The 15,691-nt window shown below is 44.0% G+C and overlaps 1 protein-coding gene across 1 annotated transcript; it reads right to left on the minus strand.

The window, feature by feature from the left end:
* Positions 1 to 13,422: 13,422 nt before the first annotated feature.
* Positions 13,423 to 15,297, minus strand: LOC112770281 (uncharacterized). Its single transcript, XM_025814666.1, has 3 exons — positions 15,214 to 15,297; positions 14,849 to 15,096; positions 13,423 to 14,764 (listed from the first exon to the last, which is right to left on the minus strand). Exons 1-3 carry the CDS (start codon positions 15,295 to 15,297, stop codon positions 13,423 to 13,425), a joined length of 1,674 nt encoding a protein of 557 aa, XP_025670451.1.
* Between the last annotated feature and the right edge of the window lie 394 nt (positions 15,298 to 15,691).

Below are 15,691 nucleotides of genomic sequence, written 5' to 3' on the forward strand. Positions count from 1 at the left end.
ACACCTTATACGGATTAGGTGACACGCCGATAAAGCCACTATGATTTTTACCCCTCCACACCACCTTTGGAAAGGGGGAAAAATCAAAGACTCTGAGTATAGACTTCATAGTCATCGACGTGGGGTCGGCTTATAATACTTTAATCGGCAGGGCTACCCTTAATCGACTTGGAGCGGTGGTATCGACACCCCACCTATGCATGAAGTTCCCGACCTCGTCGGGAATAGCGACGGTGAGGGGAGATCAGAAGCTGGCAAGGAAGTGCTACAATGAAAGCCTAAACCTGAGAGGAAAAGGCAGAGAAGTCCACACAATAGAACTCGGGGGAGCAAGGGTTAAAGAAGAGCTACGACCACAGCCCGGGGGAAAAACTGAGGAAATTCAGGTCGGCGAAGAGGAAGGAAAAAACACTCACATAGGAGCCAACCTAGGGGAAACCCTAAGACAAGGGTTGACTAGGCTCCTAAGAGATAACTCCGATCTCTTCGCCTGGAAGGCCTCCGACATGCCTGGGATAGATCCCGAGCTCATGTCTCAAGCTCTCGGTCTACTCAGGGTCTCGACCTGTACAACAAAGAAGACGCAAGCTCGGCCCAGAGCGAGCCCTAGTAGTAGAAGAACAAGTGCAGGCGCTCCTAGAAGCCGGCTTCATCAGAGAAGTCAAATACCCAACATGGCTAGCCAATGTAGTGCTAGTCAAAAAACAAAATGGTAAATGGAGAATGTGCGTCGACTACACCGACTTAAATAAGGCATGTCCCAAGGACCCCTATCCACTACCAAGCATTGACGCCCTAGTGGACTCTAGCTCGGGGTATCAATACCTGTCATTCATGGACGCCTACTCAGGGTATAACCAAATCCCGATGTACGAACCAGACCAGGAAAAAACATCATTCATCACGCCCAGAGCCAACTATTGCTACGTGGTCATGCCATTTGGATTGAAAAATGCAGGGGCCACATATCAGAGGCTGATGAATAAGGTGTTTGCCCCCCACTTAGGGAGCTTAATGGAAGCCTATGTCGACGATATGCTGGTAAAAACCAAGGAAGAAGTGGACCTCCTATCCGACCTCTCACAAGTCTTTGATACCATAAGGTTGCACGGGATGAGACTAAACCCTGCAAAGTGCGCCTTCGCAGTGGAGGCAGGAAAATTTCTAGGATTCATGCTAACACAAAGAGGGATCGAAGCCAATCCCGACAAGTGAAGAGCTATCCTAGAGATGAAAAGCCCGACTTGTTTGAGAGAAGTCCAACAGCTGAATGGCCGACTAGCAGCTCTCTCCAGATTTTTGGCAGGATCAGCATTAAGATCCCTTCCACTGTTCTCCCTACTGAAAAAGGGGCACCAGTTTGAGTGGACTCCCGAATGCGAGGAGGCGTTCCAGGAGTTCAAAAAGTTTTTGAGCCAACCTCCTATCTTGACCCGACCTATAGCCGGAAAAGACCTCATCCTATACCTCTCCGTGGCAGACAGGGCTGTCTCAGCAGCCTTGATAAGAGAAGAGGAGGTCAGGCAACACCCAATCTACTTCATCAGTAAAGTTCTACAGGGCCCTGAGCTAAGGTACCACAAATTAGAAAAGTTTGCCTACTCCTTAGTAATAGCCTCTCGAAGGCTACGGCCTTACTTTCAGGCTCACACAATAAGAGTCCGCACGAACCAACCCATGAAGCAGATCCTCCAAAAAATGGATATTGCAGGAAGAATGGTACAATGGGTAATAGAGCTCTCCGAGTTCGACTTAAAGTATGAAACTCGGACGGCGATTAAAGCCCAGTGCCTCGCCGACTTCGTTGCTGAATATGCAGGGGATCAAGAGGACAAACCGACTACCTGGGAACTCTACGTGGATGGATCCTCCAATAAAACAGGAAGCGGCGCAGGCATAATATTGGTAGATGAAAGGGGAACCCAGATAGAAGTTTCCCTCAAGTTCGAATTCCCAGCTTCAAATAATCAGGCAGAATACGAAGCCTTGATCGCAGGATTGAAGCTGGCTGAAGAAGTCGGTGCTACGAAAGTGATGGTATACAGCGACTCCTAAGTGGTGACCTCTCAAATAAGTGGGGAGTACCAGGCAAAAGACCCAACTATGAAAAGGTACTTGGAGAAAGCCTCGGAACTCTTGGGGCGCTTTGCAGAAACCGAGGTGAAGCACATAACTCGGGATCTAAACAGCAGAGCAGACGCCCTATCCAAGCTAGCAAGTACCAAGCCAGGAGGAAATAACAGAAGCTTGATTCAAGAGACCCTCCAGGAACCCTCAGTGGTAAAAACGGAAGACACACTAGAAGTCTTTGAAGTGGTCGGATTAAACCTCGGATGGATGAACCCCTTAGTCGAATACCTAAAATTCGACATCCTCCCTAAGGAGGAAAAAGAAGCCCAGAAAATCCGAAGGGAAGCACAACATTATACTTTGGTGAAAAATGTTCTCTACAGAAGGGGGATATCAACACCATTGTTAAAGTGTGTACCGACCTTAAAAACCACCGAGGTGTTGGAGGAGGTACATAGCGGAATCTGCGGGAACCATCTCGGAGCCAGGTCATTGGCCAGGAAAGTAATCCGAGCTGGATTTTACTGGCCAACCTTACAGAAAGATGCCACAGAATTTGTGAAAAAGTGCCAGCCATGCCAAATGCATGCAAATTTCCACGTGGCTCCCCCAGAAGAGCTCATTAGTATCACTTCTCCATGGCCCTTTGCAAAATGGGGAATGGATTTGTTAGGTCCTTTTCCCCAAGCGCCAGGACAAGTTAAATACCTAATAGTGGGAATAGATTACTTCACAAAGTGGATAGAAGCAGAACCACTGGCCACCATCACTGCACAGAGGAGTCGGAGGTTCCTCTACAAAAATATAATCACAAGGTATGGGATACCTTATTCCATTACCACAGATAACGGAACCCAGTTCACCGACTCCACCTTTAGAAGCCTGGTAGCCAGTATGAAAATTAAACACCAGTTCACCTCGGTGGAACACCCACAAGCCAATGGGCAAGCCGAAGCAGCCAACAAAGTCATTCTGGCAGGGCTGAAGAAAAGGTTACAAGACGCGAAAGGGGCTTGGGCTGAAGAGCTCCAACAAGTACTATGGGCTTACAGAACAACTCCCCAATCTGCCACTGGAGAAACACCCTTCCGACTAGTCTATGGCGTAGAAGCCATGATCCCAATAGAGGTCAATGAGCAAAGCCCAAGAGTGATTTTCCACGATGAGATCAGGAATATACAGGGACATAAAGAAGAACTCGACTTGCTCCCGGAAGTCCGAGAAGAAGCTCAGATAAGAGAAGCAACATTGAAACAAAGGATGACTACAAGGTACAACAAAAAAGTCATTCGAAGGAGTTTCACCCCAGATGACTTAGTCTTAATCAGAAACGACATTGGGGTCAACAAATCTGGGGAGGGAAAGCTCGCCGCCAATTGGAAAGGACCATACAAAATCAAGGAGGTCTTAGGAAAAGGCTATTATAAGGTGACCGACTTAGGCGGCACCGAGTTACCAAGGTCATGGCATGCTTGTAATATGAAAAGGTACTACAGTTAAAAGCAAACCCTACTCCCTGATGTACTCTTTTCCCAGCTTCATGATTTTTTCCCAGAATCAAAGGGTTTTTTCTGAAGAAGGGTTTTTAACGAGGCATCACAGTAGGGACTAAGGGAAATAAATTAGCAAAAGCCCTTAGTAGCAATAAGGTACCTCCTCAATTAATAAAGAACTCTTTCATTTTAAATATCTCTTTCAAAATTCCCTTTTAAATTTTCTTTCTACGAAACGCGCCGATTTAAGCTCGACAAAACGTAAAAATCCCATGAACCGACCTAGATGGTCGTCAGGATAAAACGACGAGGTACATGTCGGTGTAAAGAGGCTATAGAAGTCGATCATGATAAACTCGGGAGCAGTCCGACCCACAGGGCGGAATGCGAAACCGAGTAAAATTAAAAATGAATCGCAAAAGTAGCCTAAGTCACGAAAAACTCAATAAAACAAAATTGAGTACTAGGAATACCAAAAGAGATAAGGAAAAACTAAGAAAAAGGCTGCCTTGAGAATCAAGGAAATTCAGAAAAGCAGGCAAATCCCAAAGAAAAGATTTTTTCCAGAAAAGATCAAAGAGTCAAAGGAACCACGAAAAGCATGCGCGCATAAGGTAACTCAAAACCCTTATCCAAAAAGGATATTTATCTAACGATAAATTAAACCCCTATTAAAAAGGGGCATTACTGTTTTGTTTACGACCTTAAAAGGCCAAAAAATTTTTCAAAACACCAACAAATAAATATAAAGAGTTCAAAAAAGAGGGGCCCACAAGCCGGGCCCCGATAGCCAAAAATCACTTTTTTAGATCACCACCAGCAGGATCAGGGGGAACGCCAGGAGTAGGAGTTGAAGAGGAAGTCGGAGGAACGGTAGAAGAACTCGAAGCGTCCTTAGAGCGAGGAGGGGACTCTACGATCCTCTGCCCCCGAGTCTTTAAATCAGACTCAGATTCCACTATGGGGGCAGGAGGATCCACGATGGCACCATCAATAACAATCTTATCAGGGTCCAAAGGAGAAAGGTCCAAGTCAGGAGCAATAACTCCGACCTGTTCCTTGAAAATCCTCCAGGCCTCATCAGCACCATCCGCAATAGAGTCCTCCAACTCGGTGTAGGCCTTCCGAGCGTTCAGTAAGTCGTTCTTTACAGACACAAGATCAGCAAATAAACTATTGTAGCTGGCTTGCGCTGCCTTCCTCAACTCCACCTCCATGTTGCATTGGGCTTGCAACTTTTGCCCCTTCTCTCGGAGGCTGTTCCTCTCCCCCTCCAGTTTGGCGACTTTTCCCTCCAACTCCTTCTCATGCTCCTGATATATACGAAGCCTACCCTCCAGCTCCTCGACCCTCGAGGTCGTCCCTAAAGAGCTGATGGGAGTCTTCTCAAATATATCCAAGAGTTTGCCACAAACCCCCGCCGTCTTGAGACTCTCCTCAACCACAGTAGTGAGGTAGTGCCGAACAGAAACATCATCCATACTCATACGAGCATGAGGATAGATGTTCTTTCGGACGAACGCAAGGGCGTCCGCCTCACCAGAAGCGCCAGACTCTAAGGTCTTGCGCTTCTTTGGCTCTGGTTCGGGAGTAGGTCGGACGGAAGGGGGTGGCAGAGAGGAAGCAGAGGAAGAAATTACAATAGGCTGAGAAGGAGTCCCAACGTTCCGAGGAGGAGGAGGAGGAGAGACAACCATCCTAACACCTCCAGACCTGGCTCGAGACTTTGCCTTGGCTTCCTGAACCCTCTGGTAAGACTCTTGAGCGTTTTTCTTTGCCATCTCTACAAAAAACAAATTGGTAGCCAAAATCAGACAAAGTCGGTAAAAGAAATTGCAAGTCGGAAACAAGCAAGAAACGCAAAAAGCTACCTAATTGTGACTGGACAAAGGACGGCGACCCCTGGAGAAATTTTTTAGTATCCAAGTATGGGGCCCTCCCCCACGCTTCTCGGAGGAACCCCACAATGGCTGCTTCTACCTCAGTTAAATCATCCAGACCATATTTCTCGCAAGGGGAGGCCTCCAGCCAATATAAAGGAAATCGGGGAGAAGAATGATCATCCAGGAAAAAGGGGTGGTGACCCTCTACAGCTTGCACTTTGAAAAAGTAGTTCTTGAAGTCATGAAAGGACTCGTCAAAAAGGGTAAAAAGTCTCCGACCTTGTATGGCTCGGAACGACACCCACTGTTGTTTATTGTTTAGCCCACTGAAGGGTTTTGTCATATGGAAAAGATGGAAGAAAATCTTTAAAGAAGTCGGGAACTCTAAAGCCTGGCTGACAAATTGATAAATTTTCAAAAAACCCCAAGAGTTGGGGTGAAGCTGGGTGGGAGCGACTCGACAGTGACGCAAAACAGATATCTCAAAATTCGAAAAAGGAAGAAAAACACCCAAACGGGTGATCATGCACTCATACATAAAGAAAAAATGAGGGGCCGCCTCATCGACTCTTCCAAAACAAACCCGGTCTTCAGGACCCGGGACTACCAATTCGTATTTTGGTTCGTCATCCTCAGAAGTACAAATTCTGTGATGAGTGCGAAGGTTGGTAATGAACTCAGAATCGACTGAGGGCTCCTCCCCTAAGACCGTGACATCAACCCAGTGAGAGAGAGCATCTACAGAAGCCATTTCTTTTTATAAAAAAGGGGGGTAACAAACCTACAAGGGGAAAAGAAATGTCACCAACACGGTCTCTAAAGGGAGGAGGATGCGAAACTAAAGTCTACAAATCAAATTTATCTACAAAGGCATATTAAAGAACTAACCTTTATCCGGAAATAAGGGTTGGAAGCAAAAAGCCTTTGAGGACGCAAGAACGCAGCACGAACGAAGGCAAGGAAAATTTGAAAGATCGCAGAAACGAAACAACGAAAGAGAGGGAAAATATTTATAAGAACGTTAGGGGCATAACGGTAAAATCGGGGCAATCATTAATGAGGATGCACCGTTACCAAGGCTATTAAATCCCTACGCACACTCCTAACGGACACGACGCTTGATTAGACGTAACTGTCAGAACCAAAAGGTCACGAAAAATCACGTCGGTTCTCAAACCATCACGTCGGTCCTCTCACAAATCGGCTACGACCCCGAGTTGAATACTCGAACCCAACTCTTAAAAATAAATTGGGCTCGAGTAGGGGCACTGTTCATACCCTGACCCAATAAATAGGACCCAGGATCCAAGCAAAGAAGCCCAACCCAGAGGGGTTGGCCCTCCCCCAGTACCGGCCTTCATCCCCAGAAGTCGGTACTGAACACGACCTACTCCAAAGAAGTCGGATACGAGGGTTAGCTGGCAGATAACACTCATTCGAATGAGTAACCGCCCCTAGAAACTCTCTAACCACTTCATAGAGCCATATCTTAACCTCCCTAAGATATGGGAACGGTTATCCACCTAAAAAGGTGGCACTACTTCAGCGGTGGTTATTGGTTCACCACTATAAATACCCTGACATCCCTCAGGTATCACTAAGTCCCAATACTTTCTCAACTTGCTCACACTCTTGCTAACTTAGGCATTGGAGTGTCATTGCAGGTACCACCCCCCATTCTTCCAGACGCACAAGTCGAACGGAGGAACACCGAGTTTCAGGTGCACCAGCTGGCCACCTCCCTCACACGTTTGGGTCAACCAACGTCATCCGGCCCACTAATCTCCGGTTACCCACCGTAACAACAATAATATTTTTATCTAAATAATGCATAAAAAAATAAATAATAATGGTTCTTCTATTTTTGATAATGTCATTTCACATATAATTTTTTATATTGTATATTTGTATTTTTTTAAATGATATTATTAAAATAAAAATGTTCATATTCATTTTTTTATAGAAAATATAGTTATATATATGAATACTTAAATTTAATATTCAATAAGTCTGATAAAAAATAAGGTTCTCAACTTTTTTTATTTCAATTTAACTAAAATTCGCAAATTTTATTTTTCAAAGAAAAACTAAAGAAAAAAATTATTTTTCCTTTTCTATTCATAGTAGATTTGATGATGAAATAGATTTTTTTTTCTTTTAAAAAAAATGTGGTGATAAAATAGATGAATTTAAAATTTTTCTCTCTCTCCGTCTCGCATAGCAGCTGCCCCTTATTGTCCTTTTCATTCACTTTCCAAGGACAAACTGGTCATTTCCTGCATCACTCTAAGACAAAATAAAACTTGCAACATAACCGTACTTGGCATACTGATCTTTAGAAAAACACCCTGGAGCACTTGAAACGTTTCCAATAGTAGTATATAATCAAGAAGGCCAATTATAGTGTACAGTTGCAATTGATAAAGAGAGGCTTTCTAAACCATCGTACTAATGACACATGATTGTGGTGACTTCATAGTGATGCATGCTTTTCTTTTTTAAAGCCCTAATAAGACATATATTTTAGACAGAAGTACATAACGGAATCTAAATATATTAGGGAAGGAAGTTAGAGAGAGATTCTTCAATGGTTCAAAGGATAACTGAAGAGGATGCTAATTCATAAGAAAAAAAAATTTATTATTATTATTATTAGATTTTAGATTTTAGATAAAAAAAAATAGGTAATACATGGCATAATAAGTATGTGCATATATATGCGGAGAAATTATATTTGACAAAAATATAAATTGTTTATTATATGAAATTTGTGGCATAAACAATATCATTTTAAAAAAATAGAATTTTAAGAACAAAATTCAACCTGGCATAAAAAAAATAGTTATAAGGTTATATTTTATAATTTAAATGTCACCAAACTATTATAAAAAATAAAACATTAATTTTAAAATAAATAAAATAGAATGATATAACAAAATTTAGAAAAGATGTTTTTTTCAAGAGATAATTTAATTCCATTCTTATTTTTTTATTTATAAAATATATTTTTTTATATCTATTATTTACTATTTTAGAAAAAAAAAAATCGAATGAAAAATTAACTCATTAAGGATCTAATAAAATTTTATTTTTCTTTAACAAAATATAGCGATTGTTTGTAATTTAGGATTTTGAAATAAATCTTAAATTATATCATAATAAAATTTTCGGTGATATTATATGATTAAATGATTTTAGTAATTAAGTTTAATTAATTGAGTTGATCAAATAATTTAACGATTAACAATAAAAAAATTTAGTTAAAGAAAAAAGAGAAAAAAAAAACACACAAAAAGATAAAAAAAAGGACTTAATTGAATTTAATTACAAAAATAATTGGTTTATTGACCAACATTTCTCTAAAGCTTTATTGGCTTTTGTATTCTTGCTATAAAGGTCATGAAGTAATAAAAGCCAATTTATTTTTTAACTTATATAAAACTATATTTTTATTAAAAAATAATATCTTTTATTTTAAAATATAAAAAATAATTAAACAAGTACGGATAATAATTTATGATATATATATATATATATATATATATATATATATATATATATATATATATATATATATATATGTCTCTGTGTGCAGAGACGGATCTATATACACTATAGTGGGATAAGTGCCCCACTACAATTTAATTTTTTTTGGGGCAAATCACTTAATTAAGCCATGGTGAAAAAAATTTTACACAAATATGCCAAACTAAAATTTGGTTCATGAATCAACCAATGCACGTTTATATGTAATATCCTAATAACTTATTACTTTTTTTTAATAATCTTTTTTTAAAAAATTATTAATTTTTTAACAGCATAATTCGAATTATACCATGAATAATTCGAATCAGTCAAATTCGAATTACTTGAAAACGCGTGCGTGGGTGTAGTTCGAATCACCCTTATTCGAATTACTGTGTGTAATTCGAATTAGGTTGATTCGAATTAGTGTGTGTGCGTGTGTGTATAATTCGAATCAAGGTGATTCAAATTATATGTAAATGGAGTTCGAATTGAGCGGGTTCGAACTATATATAAACGTGCATTGGTTGATTCATGAACCAGATTTTGGTTTGGCAGATTTGTGTAAAATTTTTCTCATCATGGCTTATTTGAGTTTTTTGCCCATTTTTTGAGTAGTATATGATAATAATAGGGTAAAAAACGTATATGTGCCAAGGGGGTTCAAAATTACCCAAATCAGCCAAATGAAATTCTGATACATGAATCCGCCAAAGAACAAGTATATGTAATTCGAATCAATACGATTCGAATTTGATTTCAACGTAGTTCGAATTAATATAATTCGAATTACTCGAAGCAATTCGCAACACGTAATTCGAATCAATATGTAACGAATTATAAACATATAATTCGAATTGAATCAATTCGAATTAGTAGGGAATGGAGCTTTTAAGGTAGTTCGAATCAAATTGATTCGAATTACTCAATGTTCCAAACTAGTAGTAATTCGAAACGATATAATTCGAATTACAAGGGAGTAACCTATATAAGGAGTTCGAATCAAGGTCATTCGAATCACTTTTCCATTCTCACAACCCACCAAATCCCAGAGAAAACGACCCAGAATCGGTTCGAGAAAGAGTGGAGCGGCAAAGTCAGGCGATGGGGGACGATCCGGGAAGGCTGTATCGACTGGATGGAGTTGCTCATATCGCCGGGGTGATCAACGACGAGGTTAGTGGTTTTTGATAGTGGTTTATGATATTGGTTTATGTCAGTGGTTTTTGATAGTGGTATTGATAGTGGTTTATTTTAGCTGATTTGCATGCGGTTTTATTGGCTGTTTATGTTAGTGGGTTGGGCTAGTGGTATTGCATGCGGTTTCTTCTAGTGGTTTTGTTTTCGGTTTTTTTGGTGGTTTATCTTAGCGGTTTATGTTAGCGGTTTAGGGTGGTTTATCTTAGCGGTTTATGTTAGCCGTTTAGGGTGGTGGTATTGGAGGTGGTTAATTGAGTGATTTTGCATGTGGTTTTCTTTAGTGGATTTGCATGTGGATTATGTTAGTTATTTTCTGTATGCAGTTTTAGTATGTGGTTTTGCCAGTGGTTTACCACCATTATTTTGTGCATGTGTTTTCCAGAAAAGGTCTATGTTTGCGGTTTTCATAAGAAATTCTGTTAGTGGTTGACTATATCTGTTATTGCCAGTGGTATATTTTAATTGTTTACGTCGTGAATTTTATCTGTTAGTGGTATTGTAATTCGTAATAATTATGTGGTCAATGTAATGTCTAGCCCCGGTGTTGCATATCGAGCATGCGGCGGCAGCAGGGGATGCGACTAGATGAGAGGTACGTTCCGTACTTGCAGATGGCCGGATTATACCATCTTGCGAGACTGAACGACAGATGGTTCAGATTGGACGAGCCCCTTATGAGTGCCTTCGTGGAGCGGTGGCGTCCGAAGACGCACACATTCAACATGCCGTTCGGAGAGTGCACCATCACACTTCAGGACGTCGCGTATCAGTTGGGGTTGCCAGTAGATGGACGTTACGTCAGTGGTTGCCTGACAGACTTCCACGTATACATAGAGGGTGGCAGGCCAGCTTGGCAGTGGTTCCATGAGTTGCTCGGTGTGTTACCTCCCACGAACCAGATACAGAAGTTCGCAGTGAACTGTACCTGGTTCCAGGAGACCTTTGGAGAGTGCCCCGAGGGGGCAGATGAGGAGACGGTCAGGCACTTTGCCCGTGCCTATATCATGATGTTGTTGGGCACCCAGCTGTTTGCCGACAAGTCCGGCAATCGTATTCACATCAAATGGTTACCGTTTGTGGCTCGGCTTGAGGAGATGGGTGGCTATAGCTGGGGGTCGGCGGCACTAGCATGGTTGTATCGGTGCATGTGCCGAGTGGCCAACAGACATGTCGTGAAGTTAGCTGGGCCGTTACAGTTACTTCAGTCTTTGATCTTTTGGCGGTTTCCTGGTTTTAGGCCTGCTGGGTATGATGCGTTTAGCTGGCCCCTTGCCTCGAGGTACCATTATCTTATTGTACTATTTATCCTTATTTTATGTATTTTCAATTTCGCATGCAATTTTATGCCTTTTAGAATCATTCATGAATGCAATACCATGTTTAATTTCCTATGCAGGTGGTCATGATACAATCCTGGGATTAGCGAGAAGGGACCTCGGGTGCAGATGGCTCGACTGAGGATCGACTTGTTACAGGCTCGGGATGTAAGTACGCTAAGCTCATATGTGTAGTTACTGCTTCTTTCAGTTTATATGGTTTAAGGAATTTGTTAAACGGATTTGATTTGCTTTTTTCAGTTCATATGGATGCCCTACAGCACACCCAACGTCCTCCAGGTTGTCCATCCGGAGGTCTTAGAGCCTCGGCATACGATGTTATGGCGGTGTGTGACGTCCCTGATATATTTTGCGGTGGTTGAGTGGCATCAGGTTGATAGAGTGTTACCGCAGTTCGGTAGCGTACAGCCTCCCCCACATCCGCCCTGAACATCGACTTCTTGATGTCAAAGGTCGGGAGAGGTGGTGACCGTTGGTTCCCGTCCCATTTACAACATTGGCATCTTCACTGGGAGACACGTGCAGATCACGTGTTACGGTTCGATGTTGTTGCTGACCCGGGACCCTCACATGAGTTCTTGGCCTGGTGGCATCAGCATAGAAAGAGGTTCTTGTCACCTGAGATGTACTTGGGGGATCCGAGAGGTATTCCTATTCCGGTTGAGGCGACGCAGAGGGGTGCCGGCCGAGTTCCAGATATGGACCGAGTTGACGACGTTCCTGACAGGCATCGGGTTGAGAGGAGAGCTCGAGTCGGGACACGTCGTAGCCAGCGTAAATGAAGATGGCTTGACCAGGCTATGGAGGAGGGTGATGAGGCCGGTAGGGGCGGTGGTCGACGACGAGGACGTGGAGGCAGGAGGAGGGGGGCTGCTCCTAGGCAGAATAGCCCTGATCGTGGTGATCATGCCGCTGGAGGAGGAGCTCCAGTGGGGGATGTTAGGCCCGCTCATGGCGGACATGGTGGAGAGTGGTATGGATCCGATATGGGAGATCCATCGAGCCATGCTGACACTGGGCTTGGAGAGGGGCCGCTCGGAGATTACTTCGTTGGTGTTCCCGCTGACGACCAGACACCTCAAGAGAATACGCCATGGGTGATTCCGGGATCCATGTTTTCAGAGTTTCTTGCCGGTGATGGGATTGACGTGGATTTTGGTGGATCACATTTCCTAGATGAGATCACCACCATCATGCAGGAGGATGAGGCAGCCTGTCGACGGGGACAGATGACTGGGACACAGGCAGCGCTAGATGTCGATCTGAATGAGCCTCCCTCGGTGGGCCCTATTCAGTCTTTCGCCTTGGGTGGGACCCCAGCATCAGCATGTATTGCTCTGTCACATTCAGTCGCTGGACCATCCTCCTCCAGACCCCTTCATGTCCAGTCTATGGTGCCTGCACAGCCACCCCCAGAGGACGAGGAGGACGAGATCGAGGATAAGAAGCCCATTATCCAGAGAGGTCATAGGACACGGGTCCCACGTCGTTGTGGGACGGGGTCGCACCTATTTAGATGATTTGTGATACGTGGTATATGTTAAATCGTCATCTTTGTTGTATGTTATATATTTCCGTCATCAATGTTCTATTTTATTTTGTTATCTTTGTTGTATGTTATATATTTTTGTTATCAGTGTTATATTTTATATCGTTAGTTCATCAGATCATGCAGCATTGACTTTGGTTTTGCGTTATTGTGTATCAGTGACGGTGATAACATGTGTATTTTTCTTATGTAACTTATTTTCATTATTAGTAACACATTTGACATACATATCTTCTACGAGACGAATTTTTCAGCACTGAAAACCGACTAGTTAGCAAACCTAGTACATCATTTTCTAAAAAAAAAAGTACAGATGATCAAACTAATACAGCAGCAGAACATAAAACCAGACATTACTATTTATTTCACCCTGCATGGCTGGGTCCTCCAGCCTGTGGACAACTCCGACGAGTGTGTCCGGGTTGCCTACAAAGCCCACATCTCTTGGGCCGGTTCGGATCTGCTTCATCCATATTGGTCCATATTCGAGTGGACCGCGGACAACCCTCCCTCGCACGCCTCATACTCGGGTCCGGTATAACGGTCGGCCCATCATAAGGTGGCCAGAATCCCTCCGGAATGGGAGGAGTGAATCCCATCTGATATACACTGAAAACCGAACTAAGTCGATACACCGGGTGGACGTATGGCTGCCAAGTAACACGTGAGTAGGCACAGCATGCCAATGCGTATGGACATGGGAAATGAAGTGCCTGGAAGTATCCACAATCACATGTCTGAGAACCCAGTGAGACCCTGTAGCTTCCTAGTGAGAACGAACCAGTCGGAGTCATCTCTGCCACGGTGTACTCTGAGTTATCTCTGTCGTATACAGTCACCGTGAAGCACCTAGCCGTTTTTAGATTTGCCTCGATACACTTTACCAGGTATTGACTGAATTGTTGTCCGGTACCCAGCTGGGCCTGTGCCTCCCTCCCCTTGCAGACGAATAGTTCAGCCAACCTGCCGTATGTGGCCTTCACCAGCGGGCACACAGGGAGGTTCCTGACACCCTTCAGGATTGAATTCACACACTCAGAGATATTGGTCGTCATGTGCCCGAATCTGCGCCCCTCGTCACAATACTGTGTCCACAACGAATACTCAATCTTGTTCGCCCAGTCACACATCGCCGGGTTCTCAGAGCGCAGAATGTTAAACCAGTAATCGAACTCCACTTCGGTCTTGGCATATGCGGTGTTCACAAGAAGCCTACGAGCATCTTTGCCCTTGAAGGTGAGGGCAAAATTCGCTGCTACGTGTCGAATGCAGAATGCACGGTATGCAGCCGGAGGTAGCCATCCCCCATCAGGAGACTCAAGCGCGGCCTTGATGCCGTTATGCCTATCCGAAATAACTAGCAGACCTGGCTGTGGTGTCACGTGCTGACGGAGGTGAGAGAGAAAGAAGGACCACGACTCAGCATTCTCACCCTCGACAAGTGCAAATGCCACGGGCAGTATGTTGGAGTTCCCGTCCCGTGCAATTGCGACAAGCAACGTTCCCCCATACTTGCCATATAGATGGGTCCCGTCAATACTCACCAACGGCTTGCAATGACGGAATGCCTCGATACAAGGTGGGAACGTCCAGAACAGCCTGTGAAAATAAGCTTGAGACTCGTCGAGCTGTCCCCCAACTCGAACAGGGCATGTCCGAAGGACTGCTACTGAACCAGGCATGGTCAACTGGACTCCTAACACCCACCTAGGGAGCTCGTTGTATGACTCATCCCAGTCACCATAGATGACGGCAACAGCCTTCTGCTTCGCCATCCAGACCCTCCTGTACGTCGGCCTGAATCCAAAGTGCGCGGCCGTGGCATTTTGGAGCACCTTGATGTTGACGGATGCATCAGCCCTCACCATTGGCATAATGAATGTCGATATGACATGATAATCCAAACTCCTATGGTCGCTGGAGATAGAGGTGGCAAGACACGTATGCGGTCCGTTGTACCGTTTCACTTCCCAGATGCCCTTGCGCTGCCGGAGACTCAACCGAATCAACCATGTGCACCCATTCCCAAACTCAGAACACTTTTCCACATACCGGCGATAGTCAGACTCAATTACCTTGTATTGTACCCCTCGGCGGATGCTGTAAGTCTTCACACTCAACAGGGCCTCATCTTTATCCTGGAACTGCTGACCAACCTGGAACTCTGTCATACCAGCAGACCCGTCTGCATCTCTAGCGCCAAATCCAGCGGCTTGCCCAGGAAGCCCATCCTGCCTCATGGCATCCAGGTCCAATGATGAAAAATGGGGTGGGTACTATTGTGTGCCAGAACTAGATCCACCTGCGGCCCCTCTCGGGTCACTCGCTCCGAGGTCATCGCCACTGTCATCGATAATCAGATCCGGCTCAACATCATCGTCATCTGGATCATCAAACAATCCGTCTCCAACACCAGCCGGTGTAGCACAATGTAATGAGGTCGGAAGATGTTCCCCTGTACCAACCTCATCGCCGACATTGCCCCTGAGGTCAACAGCAAACGAAGGGGAGGCGATAGGCTGGGTCGGTGGCTCGTACGCAGGGACAGATGAAGAAGCAACGGCAGGTCTCAAACTAGAACCGGCCACCGTGGCTAAAGTGTGCGTATTCCGGTTCGAACCCCCCGAGCTGGAT

The sequence above is a fragment of the Arachis hypogaea genome, chromosome 18, assembly GCF_003086295.3.
Source record: "Arachis hypogaea cultivar Tifrunner chromosome 18, arahy.Tifrunner.gnm2.J5K5, whole genome shotgun sequence".
NCBI classification, from domain to species: Eukaryota; Viridiplantae; Streptophyta; class Magnoliopsida; order Fabales; family Fabaceae; genus Arachis; species Arachis hypogaea.